This window comes from Podarcis tiliguerta (genome assembly GCF_965153285.1).
Source record: "Podarcis tiliguerta genome assembly, chromosome: 10".
Lineage (NCBI taxonomy): Eukaryota > Metazoa > Chordata > Lepidosauria > Squamata > Lacertidae > Podarcis > Podarcis tiliguerta.
The window spans coordinates 41,698,628-41,720,072 of NC_139543.1; the positions used below are offsets into that span (position 1 = coordinate 41,698,628).

General features: G+C 44.4%; 4 protein-coding genes across 4 annotated transcripts; 3 read left to right on the forward strand and 1 right to left on the reverse strand.

Annotated features, from left to right (window-relative positions):
* Positions 1–2,313: 2,313 nt before the first annotated feature.
* Positions 2,314–14,499, forward strand: WBP11 (WW domain binding protein 11). Its single transcript, XM_083400302.1, has 12 exons — positions 2,314–2,605; positions 2,999–3,102; positions 4,533–4,564; positions 5,297–5,390; positions 6,111–6,307; positions 7,338–7,471; positions 8,032–8,231; positions 9,911–10,105; positions 10,978–11,079; positions 12,084–12,392; positions 12,893–13,075; positions 13,507–14,499. Exons 2-12 carry the CDS (start codon positions 3,039–3,041, stop codon positions 13,923–13,925), a joined length of 1,929 nt encoding a protein of 642 aa, XP_083256428.1. The 5' UTR covers positions 2,314–2,605; positions 2,999–3,038; the 3' UTR covers positions 13,926–14,499.
* An 892-nt stretch (positions 14,500–15,391) lies between these two features.
* On the reverse strand, positions 15,392–16,875 carry LOC310658436 (histone H3.2). The gene has a single exon (XM_083400367.1). It carries the CDS (start codon positions 16,552–16,554, stop codon positions 16,144–16,146), a length of 411 nt encoding a protein of 136 aa, XP_083256493.1. The 5' UTR covers positions 16,555–16,875; the 3' UTR covers positions 15,392–16,143.
* A 761-nt stretch (positions 16,876–17,636) lies between these two features.
* Positions 17,637–19,606, forward strand: LOC310658428 (histone H1.5-like). The gene has a single exon (XM_083400352.1). The coding sequence runs from the start codon at positions 18,475–18,477 to the stop codon at positions 19,132–19,134; it is 660 nt and encodes a 219-aa protein (XP_083256478.1). The 5' UTR covers positions 17,637–18,474; the 3' UTR covers positions 19,135–19,606.
* A 91-nt stretch (positions 19,607–19,697) lies between these two features.
* LOC310658437 (histone H2B 7-like) lies at positions 19,698–21,014 on the forward strand. The gene has a single exon (XM_083400368.1). It carries the CDS (start codon positions 20,434–20,436, stop codon positions 20,812–20,814), a length of 381 nt encoding a protein of 126 aa, XP_083256494.1. The 5' UTR covers positions 19,698–20,433; the 3' UTR covers positions 20,815–21,014.
* Positions 21,015–21,445: the final 431 nt, after the last annotated feature.

The window sequence follows — 21,445 nt, forward strand, 5'->3', positions numbered from 1 at the left end:
ATGCAGACTAAATAGAAAATTCTTTTTCTAGGCTGTACATGCCCAGCTCCCATAGCTTAGACTTTATCATCGTGCTTGTTAAATTCAGTTTCAAGGTACAATATTTTCAACAAAAGACACAAGGCCATTTTTCAAGGGGATATTAAGAGGGAGCAAAATTTCTTTATCCACGTCAGCTTTCATAATTTTATAAATATCCAGGCTTCTGTAATCCGAGATACCACTCACTGTACTTGGAAGTAACTGACATTGCTATCAATGGGACTTGCAACAAAATGTACTTAGGGTAATGTTTATAAGTCAAACTTCTGTACTGCCAGGAGTCAAGTTTTATATAAAGCATTTTTAATGCTCTTTCGATATATGTTATGATATGGTATGATATTATATGATCTGAACTGAACTGAACTGAACTGTGTCTTCTTCCCTCTAAAAAGCATTGTGTGATTGAACCTTGCAGTATAAAGTTATTTCTGAGCTTGTGCAAGAAAAGGACTTGGAAGAATTTATTTCTAGGACTGGCAGGCGAGCGCCCCCTCTCGGCCTTCTCTGGTATAACGGACTTCTAGACCGAAAATGGCGCCCTCCCTCTCCCGGCACCTTCTTTCAGTGTTGCCTAGCGATTATGAGAAACCTAAACCATAGAGATGCAGACCTTGGGAGGTCTGAAGGACAAACCGGCCTTGAGCACCTCTGAGCTCAGGCGAACCGGAAAGAGAGATTTGCGGGCGGTACCGTTACCATAGAGACGGGGGAAAGTATACGGTCTCAGTCCTATACAGACACTTCTGGTCTGATGTTGATCACCTTTCCACTTTACAGTAATTCTAAATACAAAGTACCAAAGAGACGCCGCAGCCTGGAGCGTCTAGTAACAAGGACAAGTATAGAGATAGGGAAAATAGTCGGAAATCACACAGAAAGAGAAAAACCTTATGATTCCCTTTGACGTTTCCACATCCCAGGATGTAAATAAGAACTGCCTATATAAAATAATAAAGAAATCGAGGATTTTAGCGTACTTGAGAAGCAGGAGTCCACTCAGAAAGAAGTAGTTCTTGCTTTAAGTTAGGACTTACTTTGTGAGAAAAACGTGATTGCTGTCGAGGGAGTTTGTATAAACTGCAGACCACTGTTCCCATGATACTGTGGCTGAGATAGGGTTTCTTTACTTTTGGGGGGTACAAAGTAGTATACTGTCAATCGAGCATGTCAGAAGCTAGTTTGATTTTCCAGCTCCAAATCCCCCACGCTTAACACATCTCGGGTTGCCGCAAACGGTAAAACTACACAGGGATAGCGAACATGGTGCCTTCGAGGTGTTCTTGAACTCCAACTCCCAGCAGCCCCAGCCAGCATTGCCAGCGGTCAAACGTACTCCAACAACACTTCGCCGGTTCCAAATGGCGACCCCTGGGAGGTCACTCACAACTTGCAGCCCAAAGCTCAGTTGGTGGAAAGCCTTGTGCTGTATTTGTTCGCATGCATGTAAGATACCCGCAAAGTGCAGGCGGGGAGAGGAAGGGAGCACTGACTTCCGAAGAGCCATAATCTCCAGTTTACCTCTCCAAAGAGTTAAGTTTTTGTCATTTGTAGAACCCGAGATACGAGGCAAAATGGACAGCTGCTGTTCTTATTTTCGTGTGAGAAATCCACTGCTCCCCTTTTTAGTGCTTTATCCCCCCCCCCAAAAAAAAATCCTACAGACGCCCATACTGATGGCTGTATCACTGGGCGGTTGCCTCAGGCGACAGCTGAGGGGAAGGAGGAAGCAGTATGAGTTGCATATATTTCCAGTTTTCCACGCCAGGCAAAAACGTTCCTTTTTAACCAGAACTTTGGTTGTGTGTGTGTATATATATATATATATATGTCCCCGCTCCTCCACCTGCAGCTGCTGGGTGACCTTGGGCCAGTCACACTTCTCTGAAGTCTCTCAGCCCCACTCACCTCACAGAGTGTTTGTTGTGGGGGAGGAAGGGAAAGGAGAATGTTAGCCGCTTTGAGACTCCTGAAGGGGAGTGAAAGGCGGGCTATCAAATCCAAATCCATATGTAGTGGTTTTATATTTTGATTTTTTTTGTGATCCGCCCTGTGAACCTCGGTGCATAGGGCGGCATATATGAATTCAATAATTAAACTAAAAACAAAATATATGAGCTCCGGTGCTTGCTGTCAACATTTTGTTCGGGGTATCCTAGGCTGGGGATGCTAAAACCCTGACCTCCTTAATGGTCCGCTACTTCAGGCCGAATCAACTTCCCGGAAGTTGGGGACGGAAGCCGAGTCTTTGATGAGAAGTCCACGTGCCTCAAAGTTACTCATTTTTGCCGGAAGTTCAGGTTGTGGGCTACTCTAGCCGTTCCGCGCCTCTATCGCTGTTGCCGCGAGATCGCGCGGCTTTTCAAGATGGCGGCGACGCGGAGAGTATCCGAGGCGCGGTTTCTGTAGGGCCCTTTCTCTCGTTGGAGCGACCGGGCGCCGCTCTGCCGTCGAGGTTGGCGGGCTCCGGCCTCTTCCTTCGCGCCCCGTGGATCGACTGGGGTCAGGCGCGGATCTGGGCTGCCCGCCTCTCCCTGCTTGGAGCCACCGGCTTTGGCGCCAGGTAACCTGTTACCGTTTCCCGACATAGAAATCCTTTCATCTTCATGGGCACAAACAGTTGTTTATACCACGAAGGCTGGAGCTTTGTGCAGAGCTGCGTCTCCTGATGGTCCGGTGTTAAAACCCTGGTCGGATCAAGGGCGAGCGTTTTTCAGTAAATGCCTGACTTTAACAGAAAAGGGTTTTTAAAAAAATGAATATATATATATATATTATATTTTAAAAATGAATATATATTACTGTTGTTGTTATTATTTATACTATATTATTATTATTGCTATTATTAGTTACTATTATAATGAGATGTACTTCTGTATGACTTGCAGAACTTCACTCGTGTGTTTAATACTGACGTTTATGCTGAATTATATATATTTTTCTCCTCCTGGTCTAGTTTTCATTCAGTGAAACAATAAAATAAACAAACTGTCAAAATGGGGCGAAGATCCACGTCATCCACCAAGAGTGGGAAGTTTATGAATCCCACAGATCAAGCTCGTAAGTGTACAGAATTTATTTTTTTAAAGTAAGGGGGAGGGTTTTAGGGGAGACGTATGGTTGAAAGCATGTAGCACAGTGTTAGAAACTAAGATAGGAAAACTAGGAGCCAAATCGCACCTTAAACCTAGGTTACGGGCGCAACAATGGAATGTCTAGGGGCACTTTTTTAAATAACTAGAATACAAAGCTGAAAATGAATGAACTGCTGCTAAAATATTATGTTCATTTTTCACATGGTCTAGTCCTTCCCCTACCCTCCCCCCAATATTCTTAAGAGGGTCTCTTTGCCAGTCTTCAGAGAGTAGCTGAAAGTGGGGAGGCAGAAAAAGGTCCTCCTTTTCTTCTGCTCTGCAGTTTTAATTTGAAATCTGAGGTGCAGTAATGCGCCCAGAGCTCAGAAACTGCTCACACTAATTAAATTCCCTATTGCAAAATGTGCCTGTAACAATGGGAGTTTTGAACACTAATGTAGCCCGAGGTATAAGACCTAACACTGCAGGCTAAAAATGTTACAGTATACTGTGGGTTTAGCATTAAACAATGTCAGTGAAGGAATGTACAGGAATATAAAATAATGGGATGATGGTAATGTCAAGTGGAGATTTTTCTTCAGAAGATTGCTTTACATCAACCTAATCAGTTGAAGGCATAATGTTGCTGCTTTATAAATCTCATACACAAATATTTATATTAAATTATTTGAAGAGCAGTCAGTATGACTTGCTTCACTGCAGTCTGTTAATTATAGGATTTCTCATAGTTAAATCTAAGTGCACTTCTGTGCAGCTTCAAGTCGGTCCATGTTTACTATGGCTATGTACACACTATAGCTTCAAAGCACCTTTGAAGCACAGTCTTTTCCTCAAAGAATTTTGAGTACTGCAGTTTATTAAGGGTCCCTGGGAATTATAGGTATGTGCAGTGTAAGCTATAGTGCTTTGAATTTTTTGTGGGAAAGAATTTGCTTCAAATGTGCTTTAAAGGTACTGTATAGTGTGTACACAGGCTGTGTTTGCAAGAGTCAGATTCCTTTCGGATGGTAGAACACTCAGCTTCTTTTCCTTAAAGACAGTTTTGGAAAAAGGTGGAGTAAGTATTCAGGGTTGGTCAGGCAACGTTGTGTGTGCTTTTGTGAAGTATACAAGTAAAGCCTTATAGACTTAGATTCCTCCTTGGGCAGATGCTGATTGCATTTGCACATAACAATAAACCAGATTTTCTGTCCGGCTGTTGTTTGTTGTGAACAAGCAGCATTCTGGTGCATGTTGCCCAGTTCCTGCTTTGCTCCTTCCCTGGCACAAGTACAACATTTCTTAGGATTCAAAGTGTACTCTGAAGTACAATGAGTTCCGTGATAAGTGTGGTTTTGATTGCAGCCCAAAGCTTGCTAGTACTGGGTCTGAAATTGAGCATTTATATCTTTGCAGGCAAGGAGGCTCGAAAAAGGGAGCTTAAGAAGGTGAGAGATCGTTGCTTTACTAAAGGCTGGTGACCCTATACTTCTATGTGTTATGTTCCTAACGTAAAGCATAGCTTGTTAATGTAGTACTTGCTAACTGATGAGCCCTTTCCTATTTAAAAATACAGTATTTTCCAAGTATTCATAAAGCTGGAGAAATAATGCATTTTTAATAGAATTGTGATAGTACTAATGTTATATATTTATAGTTTTCCTTGGTGGATGATTAGTCTTATTCTCATCAGTAAGTATACATATCATGGCAGTGTTTGACCAAGTACTCAAGTGTCTTTAAACAGGAAGCCAGTAATATAAAACCCCACAGAACTAGAGACTGAGGATTGTAAAGGTTGATAGGATATAAATGTGAAGGTGTGTTAACACACTGCCTTTAAAATTGGAATGTAAAATCAATTTTAACAGCTTAGAACAGTGTTGTGCAGACTTTAGTGTTGTGGGATCTGCTTTTTTAAAAAACTAGAAACTTATCCTCCAAGTAGAGCCGGGTGCAAGATATGTTATAGTGGGGGCAGCAAACTCTTAAAATTAAGGAACAGGGTGCCTCTAAGCACATGTTTGGCCCATAATTGTTTTCCCAGTACCAGAATTGAGCTCACAGTCCTGTCATGCAAAAACCCACTCCTGGATCCCCCTATTTTTTGTATTGTATATGTTGCTTGGTTTGGCCGATACAGGAATCTTTCACTCTCTCTCATTTTCTGGTGAGTCCAGAACAAGAAGCAACGCATGATGGTGAGAGCAGCAGTGTTGAAGATGAAGGATCCCAAGCAAATAATCCGAGATATGGAAAAACTTGATGAAATGGGTAGGTTTGAATAAACCTTTTGGGGGGTTGGGGGAAACTTGAATGGAGAAACCAGTGGGGCCAAATGCATCTGTGAAGCTGAAAGACTTAGGGGTAGGCAATATGGTACTCTCTATATGTTATACTAAAGCTCTCGTTGTCCCTGACCACTGGTCATGTTGGCTTATGGGAGTTAATAGTTAAAAAATATCTGGAGGAGGAACACATTGGCTGATGTAACAAATGTTATCAGATACCATGTTTGTTGTTGTGGTTTTTTTTTTTTTGGAGTAAGGAGATCAAGGGCTGGGTACACTCAAGTGGCCCCGCCCCCGTGTCCTTTTTCTTTCTCTCTTTTAGAAGCCATCCTAGAAACATTGATGGGACCTAGAAAGATTGATGCCCTAGAAAGAGGGTTCATTGAATGGGGAGCCAGGTCCAGGAAGGCCTCCCTGCCCCCTCCCTAGTCACTACTTGGGTTGCTGATCAGGCTGGGGCACCTGGGAACTAACAGAGTTATTTGAGCACCAGTAAGCTGTCTTCCCAAATATGTATTCTCTTTTAGTGGCACTTAGGAGGAAAGCTTTCTTCGGGGTTCTGTTTCTGAACATGGATGCCACAATGGCACATGTGTTATAAATGTGGTGTGGTGAGAGGAAGAGAAAAGAATGACTTAATTGAGGCTTTGCTTGTAAATCTCTCTCCTTCCACATGGTGGTCTCAATCCTAATACTGGATCAGAGTTTAACCCAGTGCAGCAACCCCAGCTCAATGAGAAGGTGCTGAAGGACAAGCGTAAGAAATTGCGTGAGACCTTTGAGCGTATCCTGCGGCTCTACGAGAAGGAGAATCCAGACATCTACAAGGAGTTGCGCAAGCTAGAAGTGGAATATGAGCAGAAGAGATCTCAGCTCAGTCAGTACTTCGATGCTGTAAAGGTATCTGCCCTCATCAGATTTGAATGGCATTGATTTAAGGGTTCTTACTCCTGGCTTACTTAAGTGTAGACAGTGCAAAGCCAGTTGCTTGGTTCCTTCTAAGCCCCACTGCGCTTTTTTAAAAAATTACAAGCACACCATGCATATGTCTGGTAACAAACAGTACATACAAGCAGTGGTGTGTTGCATTTGAAAATCATCTATATAAACACTGGCTTTTCTGAATCTCCTCCCTATGTAGTTTGGTGACCAGAAACCTTCACTTTTCCCTCCTCAGATTTCATTGGAATGGTTTAAATGACTATTTCATTAATTTGACTGGTCGTGTGATGTTCCTTCTAAATGGTTGCTTGCATTTATGAGTTGTCGGGAAACTAAATGTTATGCCACTGATTGCTTCATGCTGCTTTCTCATTTATAAAGCACCTAAAATTTGCTAAGTGCTATGCAACCCCCCCAAACATTCCTGCCTGCAGGCTTACAATCAACTAGACATGGCTCAGAAGGGAAGTGAAAGCCCTCTTGGCTGATTATTAAAGCTAGTAGTTGTTGTTTTTTAAAATTTAAATGTGGTTTTCATTTATGCTAACTGCTTACAGTCTAAGTGACAGAATTCAAAAGAAATGGGGAGGGGAGAGGAAGATAAGTAGGTTCCAGGCCTAAGTCTTTCATGAGGTTGTATCAGGCATAGGCAAACCCGGCCCTGCAGATGTTTTGGGACTACAACTCCCATCATCTCTAGCTAACAGGACCAGTGGTCAGGGATAATGGGGACTGTAGTCTCAAAACATCCCCATTATCCCTGACCACTGGTACTGTTAGCTAGAGATGATGGGAGTTGTAGTCCCAAAACATCTGCAGGGCTGGGTTTGCCTATGCCTGGGATATACAATCAAGATACATAATGAGCAAGGGAGGAGAGGATCCAGGCGCCGGGTGATCCCAGTTGAGCTGATGGAGGGGCGCTTGTCTCACCTCTCTGTCACCTCCTGAAGATTAACCTAAGGGAATGTTTAAAAATCTCTTTCAGAATGCTCAGCATGTCGAAGTGGAGAGTATCCCCCTGCCAGATATGCCTCATGCCCCTTCCAACATCCTCATTCAGGACATCCCCCTGCCTGGAGCGCAGCCCCCCTCTATTCTCAAAAAGACATCAGCCTATGGGTAAGCAAGGAAATGCACTGGAAAAGGCCAAAGCTCTTTTTGGGGTTGGTCTGTGTGGATTACAATCTGATGCTGCTACTATGATCAATAGGCTTTTGTGAATCTGATGCTGCTACTATGATTAAATAGGCTTTTACTTGTGCATTTAGAGCTTTTAAAAACCACATGCTATAATTTGTGAGCTGCTTTTTGTTCATGCGGTTTAATGATGGTTCTTGAAGTGTAGCTTAAGGCAAAAGACATGGACTGACATCATTTGGGCTGCATGCTAGTACAGAAAAGTGTTAAGCGTGGCTGTTGATTAAATCTGGGGCACATGCATACATTGAATTGGTGCTCAGCTTCTTGTCCTTGTTGTCAGCTGTTTTGTTGCTGGCTGAGAAGAAATACTAACTTCAGCCACTAGGGAGACAATTGGCATAATATTCACAGGGCATAAGTAAGTAGCCAGAAACTAGGGCAAAAGCTCAGCTGGTGCTGCAGTGGCATCCAACACTCTAGCTCAAACTGAAAAGCTTGTAAATCCTTAGCTTTTAAACTGTTCAACACCTTGTTTCTAGACCTCCTGTCCGGCCTGTTTCTGTACTTCCACCCCCTGGGCTTGGTGTTCCTCGCTTACCTCCAGGCAGGAAGCCTCCAGGACCTCCACCAGGGCCGCCTCCACCTCAGGTCTTGCAGATGTACGGTCGGAAGGTTGGATTCACCTCAGAGATGGCCCCTCGGAGAAGAGAAGAGGAAGTGTCTTACAGTCCAGAGACAGGTAGTTATTTTCCTCATCCGCAAGTGCTACCTTTGAAGGTGACCCAGAAACTACAACTAATCCAGAATGCGGTAGCTAGACTGGTGACTGGGAGTGGCTGCCAAGACCACATAACACCGGTCTTGAAAGATCTATTTTGGCTCCCAGTACATTTCTGAGCACTATTCACAGTGTTGGTGCTGACCTTTAAAGCCCTAAACGGCCTCAGCCCAGTATACCTGAGGGAGTGTCTCCACCCTCATTGTTCAACCCAGACACTGAGGTCTAGCTTTGAGGCCTTCTGACGGTTCCCTCACTATGAGAAGCGAGGTTATAGGGAACCAGGCAGAGGGCCTTCTCGGTAGTGGTGGCCGCCCTGTGGAACACCCTCCCATCAGATGTCAAGGAAATAAACAACTATCTGACTTTTAGAAGACATCTGAAGGCAGCCCTGTTTAGGGAAGTTTTTAATGTTTGATGTTTTATCGTGTTTTTAATATTCTGTTGGGAGCTGCCCCGAGTGGCTGGGGAAACCCACCAGATGGGTGGGGTATAAATAATAAATTATTATATTATATTATATTATATTATATTATATTATATTATATTATATTATATTATTATTATTATTATTACCATTGTATTTGAGGATGGGGGCTGGGGTTTCATATTCTTCTGTACACAGGCAGTTGGGGAAATCTTCTGACAGTTTCCTATGTTGTTCATTCTCCCCTGTACTTTTAAAAGATGTAAAACTAGATTTAGTTTGAGGACACAGATCTGTAAGGAGGAGAAAAGACACATTGCCAATTTTGAAGCAGGCCTAAAAGATGGATGGCAAATAAATAGAAAGGAAAGCCATGTAAGACATTCCCATGTTTTGAGCATGGAAGAAGCATTTGAAATAACTGGTATGCATATGTATTCTCGTGTATATGCTTTTAAGAAGCTACTAGTTCCCAAGAAATACATTAGGCTTGCTATTTAGAACTCCCCCCCTTCCCCCAAATCTCAGATTTATGTGAACGCTTTTTGGATATGACTGCTATGATACTTTGCGTGCTACAGTTAGACATAGTTAATGGAACACTCCCCTAGCATGAGTGATAAACAATGATCCCTTGCTGAGCAATATGTCTGAATCAGCAGTTGTGGTTTTGTTCCAAGCCACATTGTTAAACCAAGGTTTGTTCTTGGCATACCAACAGTGGCTTGTTTGGATGTAATGGTAAGCCAGAGATTGTATTTTGTTGATCACGCCAAGGAAGGAGTGAAGCAGAAGCAGTTTGTGTGTTCCAGGTAAACCGTTAACTATGGTGTACAATGATGTTCAAATGTCACCACTAAATAAATATTGTCACTGTTAACCTACTTTGTTATTTATTTATTTTTTGCTTTGTTCGGGAACAATTTTATATAAATTATCATCAGCTATGCTCATTTGTAGACACTTTGCTGTACATCTGTGTGTTTATAGAAGAAACCAGCCATCCAGAAATCAAAGTGGGCAGGTGATGCAGGTATTCTGATATTTCATAATGATTCTTCTTGGCTGTGAAGTTTGCAGGAGACTATTGGACCTGAACTGTGGATTCTCCTCTTCACCTCCCTACCCCATCATATTGTAAGGGAAAGCTTTTACAGTATCAAAACAAGCTGAACGTTGCTTTTCTTGGTGGCTTCATGTTTGAACTACTCAGGTCCACGAGGGCAGGATGACGAAGCTTCCAGTACCAGTGAAGATGAGGGGTATCCCGAGGACATGGATCAGGACAAACACGAAGACACTACTGATGACAGCGACAGTGACAGAAGTGATGCAGACAGTGAAGGGGAAGAGTTCATGCATCACGATGACACGGCTGAGAGGGAGGGTGGTGAAGACAAGAAATTGGGTAAGCTTCTCAGGAGAATGGATTCGAAATACTTATGCTTTCATAGTGTTTGAGTAGGTGAGAGCAAGCATGAATGCTTTACCAACATCTGAATTATAGTTCTAAGCTCTTTCATAGGATGCTTTCCAGCATTATTTTGTAGAGTGGTACAAGCAATCTCTTGAGTTCTTTCTTTATAAACATACTGTTCTTGACTAGCCTGATACGTATCCCACCTGATGTATATACTGGCTGCATCAAAGGGGGAGTTAATACAGCAAAGTCTGCTCTGCTGGGACCAACCGTGGGTTGGCTCCTCCTCCTCTTAGAACTGTTTCCCTTAATGGCTGTCCATCTGATTATTGTAACAATTGCATAACTTGATTTAAGAATTTGTGGCTGAATCTGCTGTTTTGCTCTTTCCCCTCTTACCATTTTTTGTGTGTGTCATGCATATTAACATTGTAAGCTTGTGGAAGGGTACTGTGTGGGCATAAACTTTGTGCAGTGCCTAGACCAGCCTGGCACCATCCTGTTGCTTTAGAGTACGACTCCCCTCAGCTGTAGCCAGCAGAACCCTGGGATCCAGCAACATCTGGAGGAAACCAGCTTAGAGGAACAATAAACAGGGATATTGAGGCACTTTATAAATAGTAGCTAAGAATAATGTTGAGTCATTTGGTTGTTAGAAAAGATAAATGGCTTTGTACAACATAAAATCTAGCAGATAATGTGCTCACCTGTAAGAGTCACTTGAAGCCTTGAAAATACATAGCTACTTAAATTTCTGAATTGCAGCATGGAAGAGCCTGGATTTTTAAAGCTCTCCAGACATTAAAACTGAAAGGAGATGACTGATGAATTCCTAATCCTCCATCAATTTACTTCTGCAGGTCATAGTGTACGGTTTGCTGAGATACCTGGAAAATCACGCAAGAAGAAGAAGAACATGAAAGAGCTCACGCCACTTCAGGCCATGATGCTGCGAATGGCTGGTAAGAAAGCCTGGATTTTTCTCAGCTTTATTCCCCCCCCCCCCAACCTTCTTCATTTTAGTTGCAAGCTATGGAAGTCTGTTTACCCAGAGAAATTAACTCACAAATAGTTTATTAAGCAAGCATTCGCATTAAAAATCTATCTAGAAAGTGCCTTATGAATAGAAGCTAGGATATGGGACCATTTAGCACATCAGCTGACTGATACAGCAGTGACTTTGAACTCATAATTCGCATGTGTGGTTGTCTTCCAAATTCCTGAGTCCCCAACCCCTGATTAAATTAATATGAAGACGGAAGGCAGGGACTGGTTTAAAGGATGCTTTCATAGCTTTCTCAGACTGGTCATGGTGAAGCTGGTATGTAGCTGGGATTTTCAGACACTGTGGGATGAAGGAACCCCATAAGCGGCTACCCACAAAATATTAACGCAGGACTATTGCAGAAGAGTGTTAAATAGACCTTCAAACCTTGAAGATACACTGAGGAATCCCTAAGCCAATTCTATCTAGCTTTTTGAAACTTAGCGAGAAAATGAATTCCTTGACACCTCAGGGCAGCGGGGCACCTTCAATGATGGGTAGGTGTGCCATGGATGGGGGAAGCACTGTGCAACCATCTCCATGCTTCAGAAGAAAGAAAGTGGGTGTAAGAAAAATTCTGAACCCTGCGCTCCTACTCTGGATTAGGTCCCATGCCACTTGCTGGAATTTATTTCCGATCTATGCAAGGCTGGGGCACGGCTGCTAATCTTCCAACCCCATTCAACAGGAGGGATGCAGGAACGAGGTAGTGGGCTTGGAACATCCTGGAGGAAATTTGGGCCTTGCCATAGCCTCCCTGTGGAGATACTTGTAGCATTCAATATTAGTTTCTTAATTTCTGATAGAATATTTTTCCTGGGCCTTCAAATCATTCTTTTCTAATGTTGGCCTGTGGTCTATATTGCCTTTTAAAGTCCCAGAATCTGTTTTAAAGATCAAGCCTGCATTATTTCTCTTCAGGCCAGGAAATTCCTGAGGGAGGCAAAGAGATAGAAGAGTATTCTGAAGAGGAAGATGATGATGACGATGACGACTCAGAGGCTGAAGATACACCACAGCAGCAAAGCACGGAAGAGGCCCATGCTGAGACAGCATCGTCGGCAGCCTCTCAATCATCCCAGCCACAGCAGCAGCCACCACCTCAGCCTGTTCCTCCGACTCAGATGCAAGCGCCTCCCATGCCTGGGCCACCCCCTCTTGGGCCACCTCCTGCACCACCCTTGAGGCCTCCAGGGCCACCTACTGGCCTCCCTCCTGGTCCTCCTCCAGGTGAGCACCTGATGAAATTTAAGAAATCCAGGCTTCTCTTTGCTTTGGGCTCCCAGCTTGCAAATCCCGAAAATAGGCAGTTGTCTTACTCAGCTAGCATACTGGTGGAGGCTTCCCACTCCAACGTCACATGAATGTTGCACTTCAAACACTTGTCTTTCTCATCAGGCAGATACTCAGTTTTTGTTTAAGCAGTCTCTTGCAGCCGTGGCAACAAAAGGAGGGGTGGGGGGAGGCAGCTACCCAGTGGGTGGATGACTTTTTGTACATCTCTGGCACTTTGTAAATGATTTGACGTGATTCAGAAGGAAAAAGCAATGGATTTTGATAAAAAAGTGGTCACCTTTACCATGGGCTGTGTTGGAGTGTTTGTGTAAAAAAGCAAGGTAGTCTTAAAACCTCTCTTTCTCATCTCTTTGGCACAACAACAGGTAAATGGTAATGAGGAATTGCCATGTTCACCCATAAACTAAACTGTCTTTGTGCAAATGCTTTCACAGGGGCTCCTCCGTTTCTTAGGCCACCTGGGTTGCCTGGAATGCGTGGCCCTTTACCACGACTGTTGCCTCCCGGACCTCCCCCTGGCCGCCCCCCTGGCCCTCCGCCTGGTCCACCGCCAGGTCTGCCTCCTGGCCCTCCTCCAAGAGGACCCCCACCTCGCCTACCACCTCCAGCCCCTCCAGGTAATACTACAGTTTACTCACAGGATCTCTTTTATTCACTGTTATGGATAAACAAAATGAGTCTAGTGGTGTATGCTTTCATCTTAAGGTTTTTTTATGTAGTAAGAGTACATGTACTCTTATGTATTATGTATTATGTACTCCTTAATAAAAATCATAATTTATAAGTGGTCAACTACAAGCTATTGTTGAATCCTAAAATTAGAGGGTGATATTTTCCTGTCCTTTTTGTTCCAGCACAGAGAAACGCTCTAGGTTTTATGAATCGTTGGTACACCTGTTGGAATTTGATGATTTAAAATGTGTGCCCCATGTAATTTTGCAAATATAATGACCTTAAATTAAGGGGAGGCAAAAGGAACTTGAGCTGATGCTGGTATGGGTTCCTTCTGAGCAAAGAGTAGCAGGCTAACTTTTATCTCTTCCTCCAGGCATCCCCCCTCCTCGTCCAGGCATGTTGCGCCCTCCTTTGGTGCCCCCACCTGGGTTATTTCCCCCAGCTCCCATTCCCAATCCTGGGGTGCTGAGTGCTCCGCCCAGCTTGATCCAGCGTCCCAAGGCGGATGACACCAGTGCAGCCACCATTGAGAAGAAAGCCACAGCGACCATCAGCGCCAAGCCACAGATCACCAACCCCAAGGCTGAGATCACCCGCTTTGTGCCCACGGCCTTGCGAGTTCGCCGAGAAAACAAAGGGACAGCTGCCACCACCCAGAGAAAACCTGATGATGAGCCTTCTGTTCAGATAACCAAAGCAACTCCTAAGGCTGGCTCTTCTGCTCCCATTTCTGTGCAGACAAAAGATGATGTCTATGAAGCTTTCATGAAGGAAATGGAGGGGCTACTGTGACAATCTGTTCCCAGTTAACCTGTATATTCTCTGCGATGATGAGATCAGACTACTGTCTTAGGGGCAGAGGTTCCATGTTATAGTGGCATCCGGTTGAAGAGCTCCTTCATTTGTGACAATAGTCCCCCATCCCTATTAACTTGTGATCACATTTGGGAGAACGACCACTGTAGAGAGTGGAAAAGGGGTGCAATTACTCTACTCACTTTTTAATGAAAGACTTGGTTGTGTCTGTGTGCTCATGGAAAATCCTGTTGTCTCATTTTTTTTATTTTTGTTAAAGGGAGGAATTACTTGAGGAACCAGAACACACTGTTAAAGCATTTCTTCCACATGTACCGATCAAGTTTTTATGTTTTGTTTTGGTGGCTTTCTGTAAATATTTTGTAATGCTGTTTTTAGCTGGGTGAGAAAAATGGGTTTACACATTGTTGTAAGGTGGGCAGGTTACTGTTTGCATATATGGCATGCAAACATTTTGCACCCTGTGTATCCTGCACTCACTACTGTGGCTTCTTGCTAACAGGAGCGATCATTGTCTTATTGAAAGAGAATAAATATTTGATGTAATACACCACTGTCTGACAAGTTATCTGCACTGCTATTTTGGGTTTAGGAAGGAAAAGAAGTAGCCTGAGGACCTGACAAACAGCACCTATGGAAGGTAGCTAATGATGCTTTAGACTTAAGAGAACCTCCCTAATATCTGAAGAATCCATAAAAGGGAGAATAGCTGTTCATTCCATTTGGGAAACATGATACAGTTGTATATCTAAAAAGTATCTCTTGCCCCCATTAAAAATGAACCTGAAAGGAACCCAGGCTCCATTCATAGATCACAGAGATGGCATATACATACAGACTGACAATTAAAGAACATTAGTGAATGTAATATGAATATCTACTTACCTGGATAGAAGTGTATGTATAATCATCACCTGATGAAGTGAGTTGTGTGTAAAAGCTGAAGGGGGAATGTAACATTTGGTGTAACAAACCAGAAATGGATGTTGGGGGAAGTCAACAGGGAGGAGGGAAACTAGAAAATTAATGTTTAGTAAATGATATTGAATTTTAAATTATACAAATAAAATATAAAATAAAAGCTGAAGGGGGGTGGAGAGATGGATGCACCAAGCCTCTTCCATAGACAACTGGAGTGAAATGTGAAATCCTGTGTCTTCTGTCCAGTATCAGTGCGAGAACGTTGGAACAGCACCTTAATCCAAGGCAAAATGCATTGTCATTCACATATGTATGCCCACTGCTAGTACTATGCTTGCCATAGAATTGCCATGGTTCACTTGGTTTTGCACCATCTAGAGGTGGACCACCTCACATCACAATAATTTGAAATACAAAATACCTAACAATTGCTTGTGTGGAGTTCAGGCATACAGGCCCCATGCCCAGTCTGACATCTGTTATAAAAGGGTTGCAGGGCTGGCAGCCAATGACAGGTAGTATTCAGCTAACTAGATGGATTTATTATACAGCAGAGAGCAGGTGGGGTGTTTGCTATAAAATGAGGGGGAGAGCCATGTACACCACCTTAAACGCATTGGAGGAAAGCGAAGCATAAACAGCTTCAAAAGCAGAGCAAGGATTTCAGATGGGTACCCCCCAAAAAAACGTTGCCGAGCAGAGGGAGAACAGGGTAGGTGTATACGTAATACAAATACATTGGCACTGGCATGAGTATTTTGGAAATCGGATGATTCAAACTTTCGCCAGGAGGAAATATTTCTGCAGATGTAAAGAACAGGAAGATCGCAAGTCCTGGCAGAGAATAGGAGCGTGGTCATTGGTTATGGATGACGGCAGAGTAAAGTCAAAACAGCATCTGGGGGCCCAGGTTCTCCACCCCCGTTTTAAGCTCCTACCCAATTAAAAACCGCAAGTGAAGCACGAGGGCACCTTAAGGTAAGCCCTTCGCTCCTCGACCAGTCAAGAATTGGGTTGTGAAAATGCAAACTAGTTCCTTCCCGTTCCCAAAATGGCGCTTCATAAAGCAGAAACGGGGACACTTATGTATACAGGAAGTGATCTGAAATCCACCGCTCCTTCTCGCATGGCAGTGCAGAGGCACTTTGTACCAACTCATAAATCGGGATAGGGGGAAAGGGAAGACAATCTCAAGCCCTTCTCGGGATGCGGTGTAGTGGCTCTGAAAAGAGCCTTTGGGTTGTTGGTGAAGCTGGGCGAGGGCGAGGGGCGCCTAAGCCCTCTCTCCGCGGATGCGCCGCGCCAGCTGGATGTCCTTGGGCATGATGGTCACCCTCTTGGCGTGGATGGCGCACAGGTTGGTGTCCTCGAAGAGCCCCACCAGGTACGCCTCGCTCGCCTCCTGCAGCGCCATCACGGCCGAGCTCTGGAAGCGCAGGTCCGTCTTGAAGTCCTGCGCGATCTCGCGCACCAGGCGCTGGAAAGGCAGCTTGCGGATCAGCAGCTCCGTCGACTTCTGGTAGCGGCGGATCTCGCGCAGCGCCACGGTGCCCGGCCGGTAGCGGTGAGGCTTCTTCACGCCGCCCGTGGCCGGCGCGCTCTTGCGAGCCGCTTTGGTGGCCAGCTGCTTGCGAGGCGCCTTGCCGCCCGTCGACTTGCGAGCCGTCTGCTTCGTCCGAGCCATCTTTGGGGCGCGTTTGCACTCACTAAGACACCGCGAGCAGCCCTCAACCAGCCGCAACTGCAACTCCGAATAAAGGAGCGAGGTGATCGCGACCCTTTATTTATAGTGCTCTCGTGTCTCTGTCCCCATTGGCTGACTTCAGTGGGGCAGATTCTCATTGGACAGCTTCTCCATTCGAAAACTCCCGCTTTGGTTTGTGTCACCTACGGACCGCCTCCTAGCAGCCCTATAGATTATTTTTTTTAGTGGCGAGTTTCCCCGGAATATTTACCCTCTAGAATCAAGCAGATTCTGCCTTTTCTGTTCAGTGTTGTTCAGTACCAGCCGACATATAAACTCTCTCTCACTAGAAGCTCCTTTGCTAAGCTTGCCTAAATCTTTTATATAAGATCTTCTTGTTTGAGAACATTTTGGACTGTCTCTTCATTTTAACGTTTTTCAGCGATTAGTGATATTGACAGGAAAAGACAAACATTTACTGTTTAGGGTTGAACCTCCCCTTCCCGATTTCTCATAGTTTACAGCGCACTTTTCTTGGGTTTTTTTTTATTATTATCCCAAAGTGCGTGAACTTCAGCTCGTGAGGTTGGAGCCTTTAACATCCTTCGGTGTAAATTCCGTTTAACTCAGAGGGAGCTATTTCCTTGTAGCTATTTCCAGTAATTTCTATGGGAGAGCACGTCAAAGTCCAGGCGAAGGGGGGGGGGGTCCCATTGATTCCAATTCAAATATACTGTACTTAGCTGTGGCCGCATCTAGGAAATAAGGCTCACATTAGTTAATGAGACTTGTTCCCAAGTTAGTTTGTTTAGAGATGCAGCCTTAACAAGGGGAATCGTATTTTTCACAAACGGTCACCTGTGGAGTTGTCTATTTACACTAACTGTGACCCACGAGAAGCATTTATATATATACATATATAGGATTTTGACGCCAAGTAACTTCGAAATACACTCCTTTGAAAGCAAGATGGCTTTTATCTCAGAATGTGCTGTAAGACTGAGGAGTGAACCTGCCCTTTTCACTTTGAGACTAAGGACCACCTGGAGTCTAATCGTTGTTTTCCAGGGGTTTGTTCTGAAAAAACATAGATGGATTTTAATTATTTATTCAAATTCCTATAACATACTTAAGGTATCTAAATCAGTCTGCATAAAATAGAGCTGCCGTGAAGTCCAACAGTCAGTCACATACCTTGTGGGTTGTAATTTAAATTCTGCATTAAACTCTTGAATAGTGTTTGTGTGTGTGATCATACACTATCAATATAGTATTGGCTTTGAATGTACCTAAATAATACAATATTTAGCACCTTTTCTATAGCGCAGGCGAGCTGGTAAGGGCTTGGCCGATTAGCAATGGTGAATCTATTTTGTGTAGTCTTGTGTTACCTCCGTTTACTTGAAGTCCACCTGCAACGAGGAGACTAGCTTTAAAAACTCACACCACGTCCTGTGACAGACCTTACTGTCTGAAGATGTGACCCGCATAGTTTTTCGGGTGTTTTGGGGGCTTACATTGCTTTAATTTACAAAGAAAAACAAAAGTTTCGCTCTTGGGAGGTCTCCCCAGCTCCTGCAGCCGAGCCTTAAGAGCCCTTTTCCAAACGTTGCCTTTACTTTTGCGCTTTCAAAAAAGCAACGAATGCGAAGCACCCTTCCCTCTTCGCCCCGGTTGATATATTTGATTATTTGGTGGTCGGTATGGTGTAAAAATCGCACTTTATTAACTCGAAAGAAACACAAACTGGGCGCTCGAAAGAGTTCCTGTCTGCCTGGCAGAGGGGCGGGCCCTGCAGCGGACCAATCGCGAGGCAGCTCCTCTCTATAAATAAACAGCGGCTGACCTACTTGAGCTCACTTTTCTTCTGTCGGGGATCTTTTTGTGTTGTGTGTATCGCGCATCTCTCTCCTCGCCATCATGTCCGAAACGGCGCCCGCGGTTGCCGTTAGCGCTGCTGCTCCTGTCGTGGCCTCCAAGGCTCCGGCCAAGAAGGCGAAGAAGGCTAGTGGCGGCGCCAAGGCGCGCAAGGCTTCGGGCCCCAGCGTCACCGAGTTGATCACCAAGGCGGTGGCGGCGTCCAAGGAGCGCAAAGGGGTGTCTCTGGCGGCGCTGAAGAAGTCCCTGGCGGCCGGAGGCTACGACGTGGAGAAGAACAACAGCCGCATCAAGCTGGGCCTGAAGAGCCTGGTGAACAAAGGCACCCTGGTGCACACCAAGGGCATCGGCGCCTCTGGATCCTTCAAGATCGGCAAGAAGGCCGGCGAGGGCAAGGAGAAGGCGCCCAAGAAGAAGGCGGCTGCCGTCAAAGCCAAGAAGCCCGCCGCCAAGAAAGCCGCGGCCGGCGGTGTCAAGAAGCCCAAGAAAGCCGCGGCGGCCAAGAAAAGCCCTAAGAAGCCCAAGAAGCCGGCGGCTAAGAAGGCGGCCAAGAGCCCCAAGAAAGCGGCCAAGCCCGTCAAGCCCAAGAGGGTCGCCAAGAGCCCGGCCAAAGCCAAGGCGGTGAAGCCCAAGACGGCCAAGCCGAAGGCAGCCAAGCCCAAAGCGGCCAAGGCTAAGAAGGCGGCGCCCAAGAAGAAGTAGACGTGCCCCGCGCGCTGCTAAAAAACCCCAACGGCTCTTTTAAGAGCCACCCACCTCCTCCTAAAAAGAGCTTGTCACAAATGTACATACACTTTTGCAATATATAGATACACACACACGCCTGCCACAGTGTATCTTGCATATGTTTGGTCAGAATTTAAGTCACTGCACGGTGGGTCTTGCTCCGCGCAGAATTATTAGCCTGAATTTCTAGAAATGGGGACATTAGATCGGCCTCTTTAGCGGGATACTAAGTTGCTCTGGGTTGGTTGGTGCGCCAGTCTGGAATCCTGTAGCTTCTTGAGAAGAGTGGATCTAGTTAGGCGGGCACGGAAGTGAAAGAAGAGGGAGACGCTTTTATCCCAGAAAAGTTAATTTCTAAAAAGTTATTTTTAAAAACTAGAACTTTGAGCCCATGAATAAAATCAGCTTGAAAGTATTGTTGCGGAAAGATGGGGGAGAAGCCGCGCTACTTGATTATCCAATGGGGGTGGATAATCAAGTAGCGCGGCTTCTCCCCCATCCCATGGGGGTGTATTTGTATGAATGAATCCCTCTTCGGTGAGAATTTTTACAAGTTTTATGCATTGTTAGGAGCACACGGTGTCGCTAGTAGGATTTATTTCTGCGCCAAAATACATAGAACTGGGTTTCGGTTTTCCTGAAAGTAAGTCCCATTTAAACATAAAGCAGTTTAATTCTGAGTCAATATGTTTAGGACTCGGATTTACAACGTATTAAAACAGCCCTATGCTTGTGGGAAACCGCTGTCAAAAACTAAGATACATTGTACCACGTGGCCAGGGTTAGATTGTCTCGGTTGTCAAAATTTGCTGGCTAGTTCTTAAAGGGTCCTACGATTCACGGCAATTAACTACTAGATGAAGCACCTTCACACCGTTAATCAATGCCAGCTTCTGCTCAGCCCCATTGAATTCGGTGTATTTACTTTAAAGAATTGAAGACAATTTAGAAGGGGGCGACTTTCAAACTTTTAAAATAGTTTTTTTGTGAATGAGCGATCGCTTATGCCAGGTCGAACGGCAGGTCTTTCATTTTCCCGTCAAAGTCGGTGTGAGTTGTGATTGGCTCAAACCGAGATATTGCTTCAAAAACAGCCAATAGACACTAGGCATCTGGCTGACCAATCATGAACGAAACGCGAACGCTTGTAACTCTTTGCGAGTTCTCAGCCAATAGAAAATGAAGAATACAATTCTTTCATTTGCATATCGCCAATATAAAAAACAGCAGCGCTCGTGAGCCCGAGATGACTGGAGAGCGCATGAAAACGCAGAGATGCCGGAGCCAGCGAAGTCAGTGCCGGCTTCCAAAAAGGGATCCAAGAAAGCTGTGACGAAGACTCATAAGAAAGGCGATAAGAAGCGGAAGAAAGTTAGGAAAGAGAGTTATTCTATCTATGTCTACAAAGTTCTGAAGCAAGTTCACCCGGACACTGGCATTTCATCCAAAGCCATGAGCATCATGAACTCCTTCGTGAATGATGTTTTTGAGCGCATCGCTGGGGAAGCCACCCGCTTAGCGCACTATAACAAGCGCTCCACTGTCACCTCGAGAGAGATTCAAACGGCTGTCCGGCTCTTGCTGCCCGGGGAGCTGGCTAAACACGCTGTCTCTGAGGGCACGAAGGCTGTCACCAAGTATACCAGCTCCAAGTAAATTACCGCCACTCACTGCAACCTAACGGCTCTTTTAAGAGCCACCTATTTTTTCATTAACAGAGCTCTACGACACTTCTATCCCCTACTAAAAGTTTAATGCAGCTTAGTAATAATCTGCAGTTTTATAAGAGTATATATTTAAAGCAGATGAATAAATGAGCAAATTAAGTTAATTTGGATATGCAGAAGATATTACAGTTCAGTAGGAGCCGCAGAAAGGGGGGAAGGAAGGCAAGTTTTGAAATGTTTAAAAAATTGTGAAGTTGGTGAAATGTATAAATCTGAAAAACGTGTGTGTGTGTGTGTGTGTATATATATATATATATATATATATATATATATATATATATATATATATAGTTTAATGCAGTTTAAATATAAGCCATCTCCCCCACTATATGCAGTAGTTAAAAGCTAAATGACCAATAAACAAATGATCGAACAAAGCACAGATACCCTAGAGCTCCTTTCATATGATTCTCCGGTGAATAAATTTTACTTCGTTTGTGTCCCAGATTAAATCGTAGTTTTATATGCACAGAAAGAATGACTTATGGTTGCAGAAAACCGAATTGGGAAGCAATTTTCTAGTAATAACAGTTGGGTAATTTGAATTACCCGCGCTTTGC

What these genes read in the sequence shown, in the direction of transcription:
- WBP11 (XM_083400302.1), top strand. Translation starts at nt 3,039, where the DNA reads ATGGGGCGAAGATCCACGTCATCCACCAAGAGTGGGAAGTTTATGAAT. An exon ending in AAAAAGACATCAGCCTATGG is followed by an intron (nt 7,472 to 8,031) that starts GTAAGCAAGGAA and finishes CCTTGTTTCTAG; the next exon opens with ACCTCCTGTCCGGCCTGTTT. An exon ending in ACCACCTCCAGCCCCTCCAG is followed by an intron (nt 13,076 to 13,506) that starts GTAATACTACAG and finishes CTCTTCCTCCAG; the next exon opens with GCATCCCCCCTCCTCGTCCA.
- LOC310658436 (XM_083400367.1), bottom strand. Translation starts at nt 16,554, where the DNA reads ATGGCTCGGACGAAGCAGACGGCTCGCAAGTCGACGGGCGGCAAGGCG.
- LOC310658428 (XM_083400352.1), top strand. Translation starts at nt 18,475, where the DNA reads ATGTCCGAAACGGCGCCCGCGGTTGCCGTTAGCGCTGCTGCTCCTGTC.
- LOC310658437 (XM_083400368.1), top strand. Translation starts at nt 20,434, where the DNA reads ATGCCGGAGCCAGCGAAGTCAGTGCCGGCTTCCAAAAAGGGATCCAAG.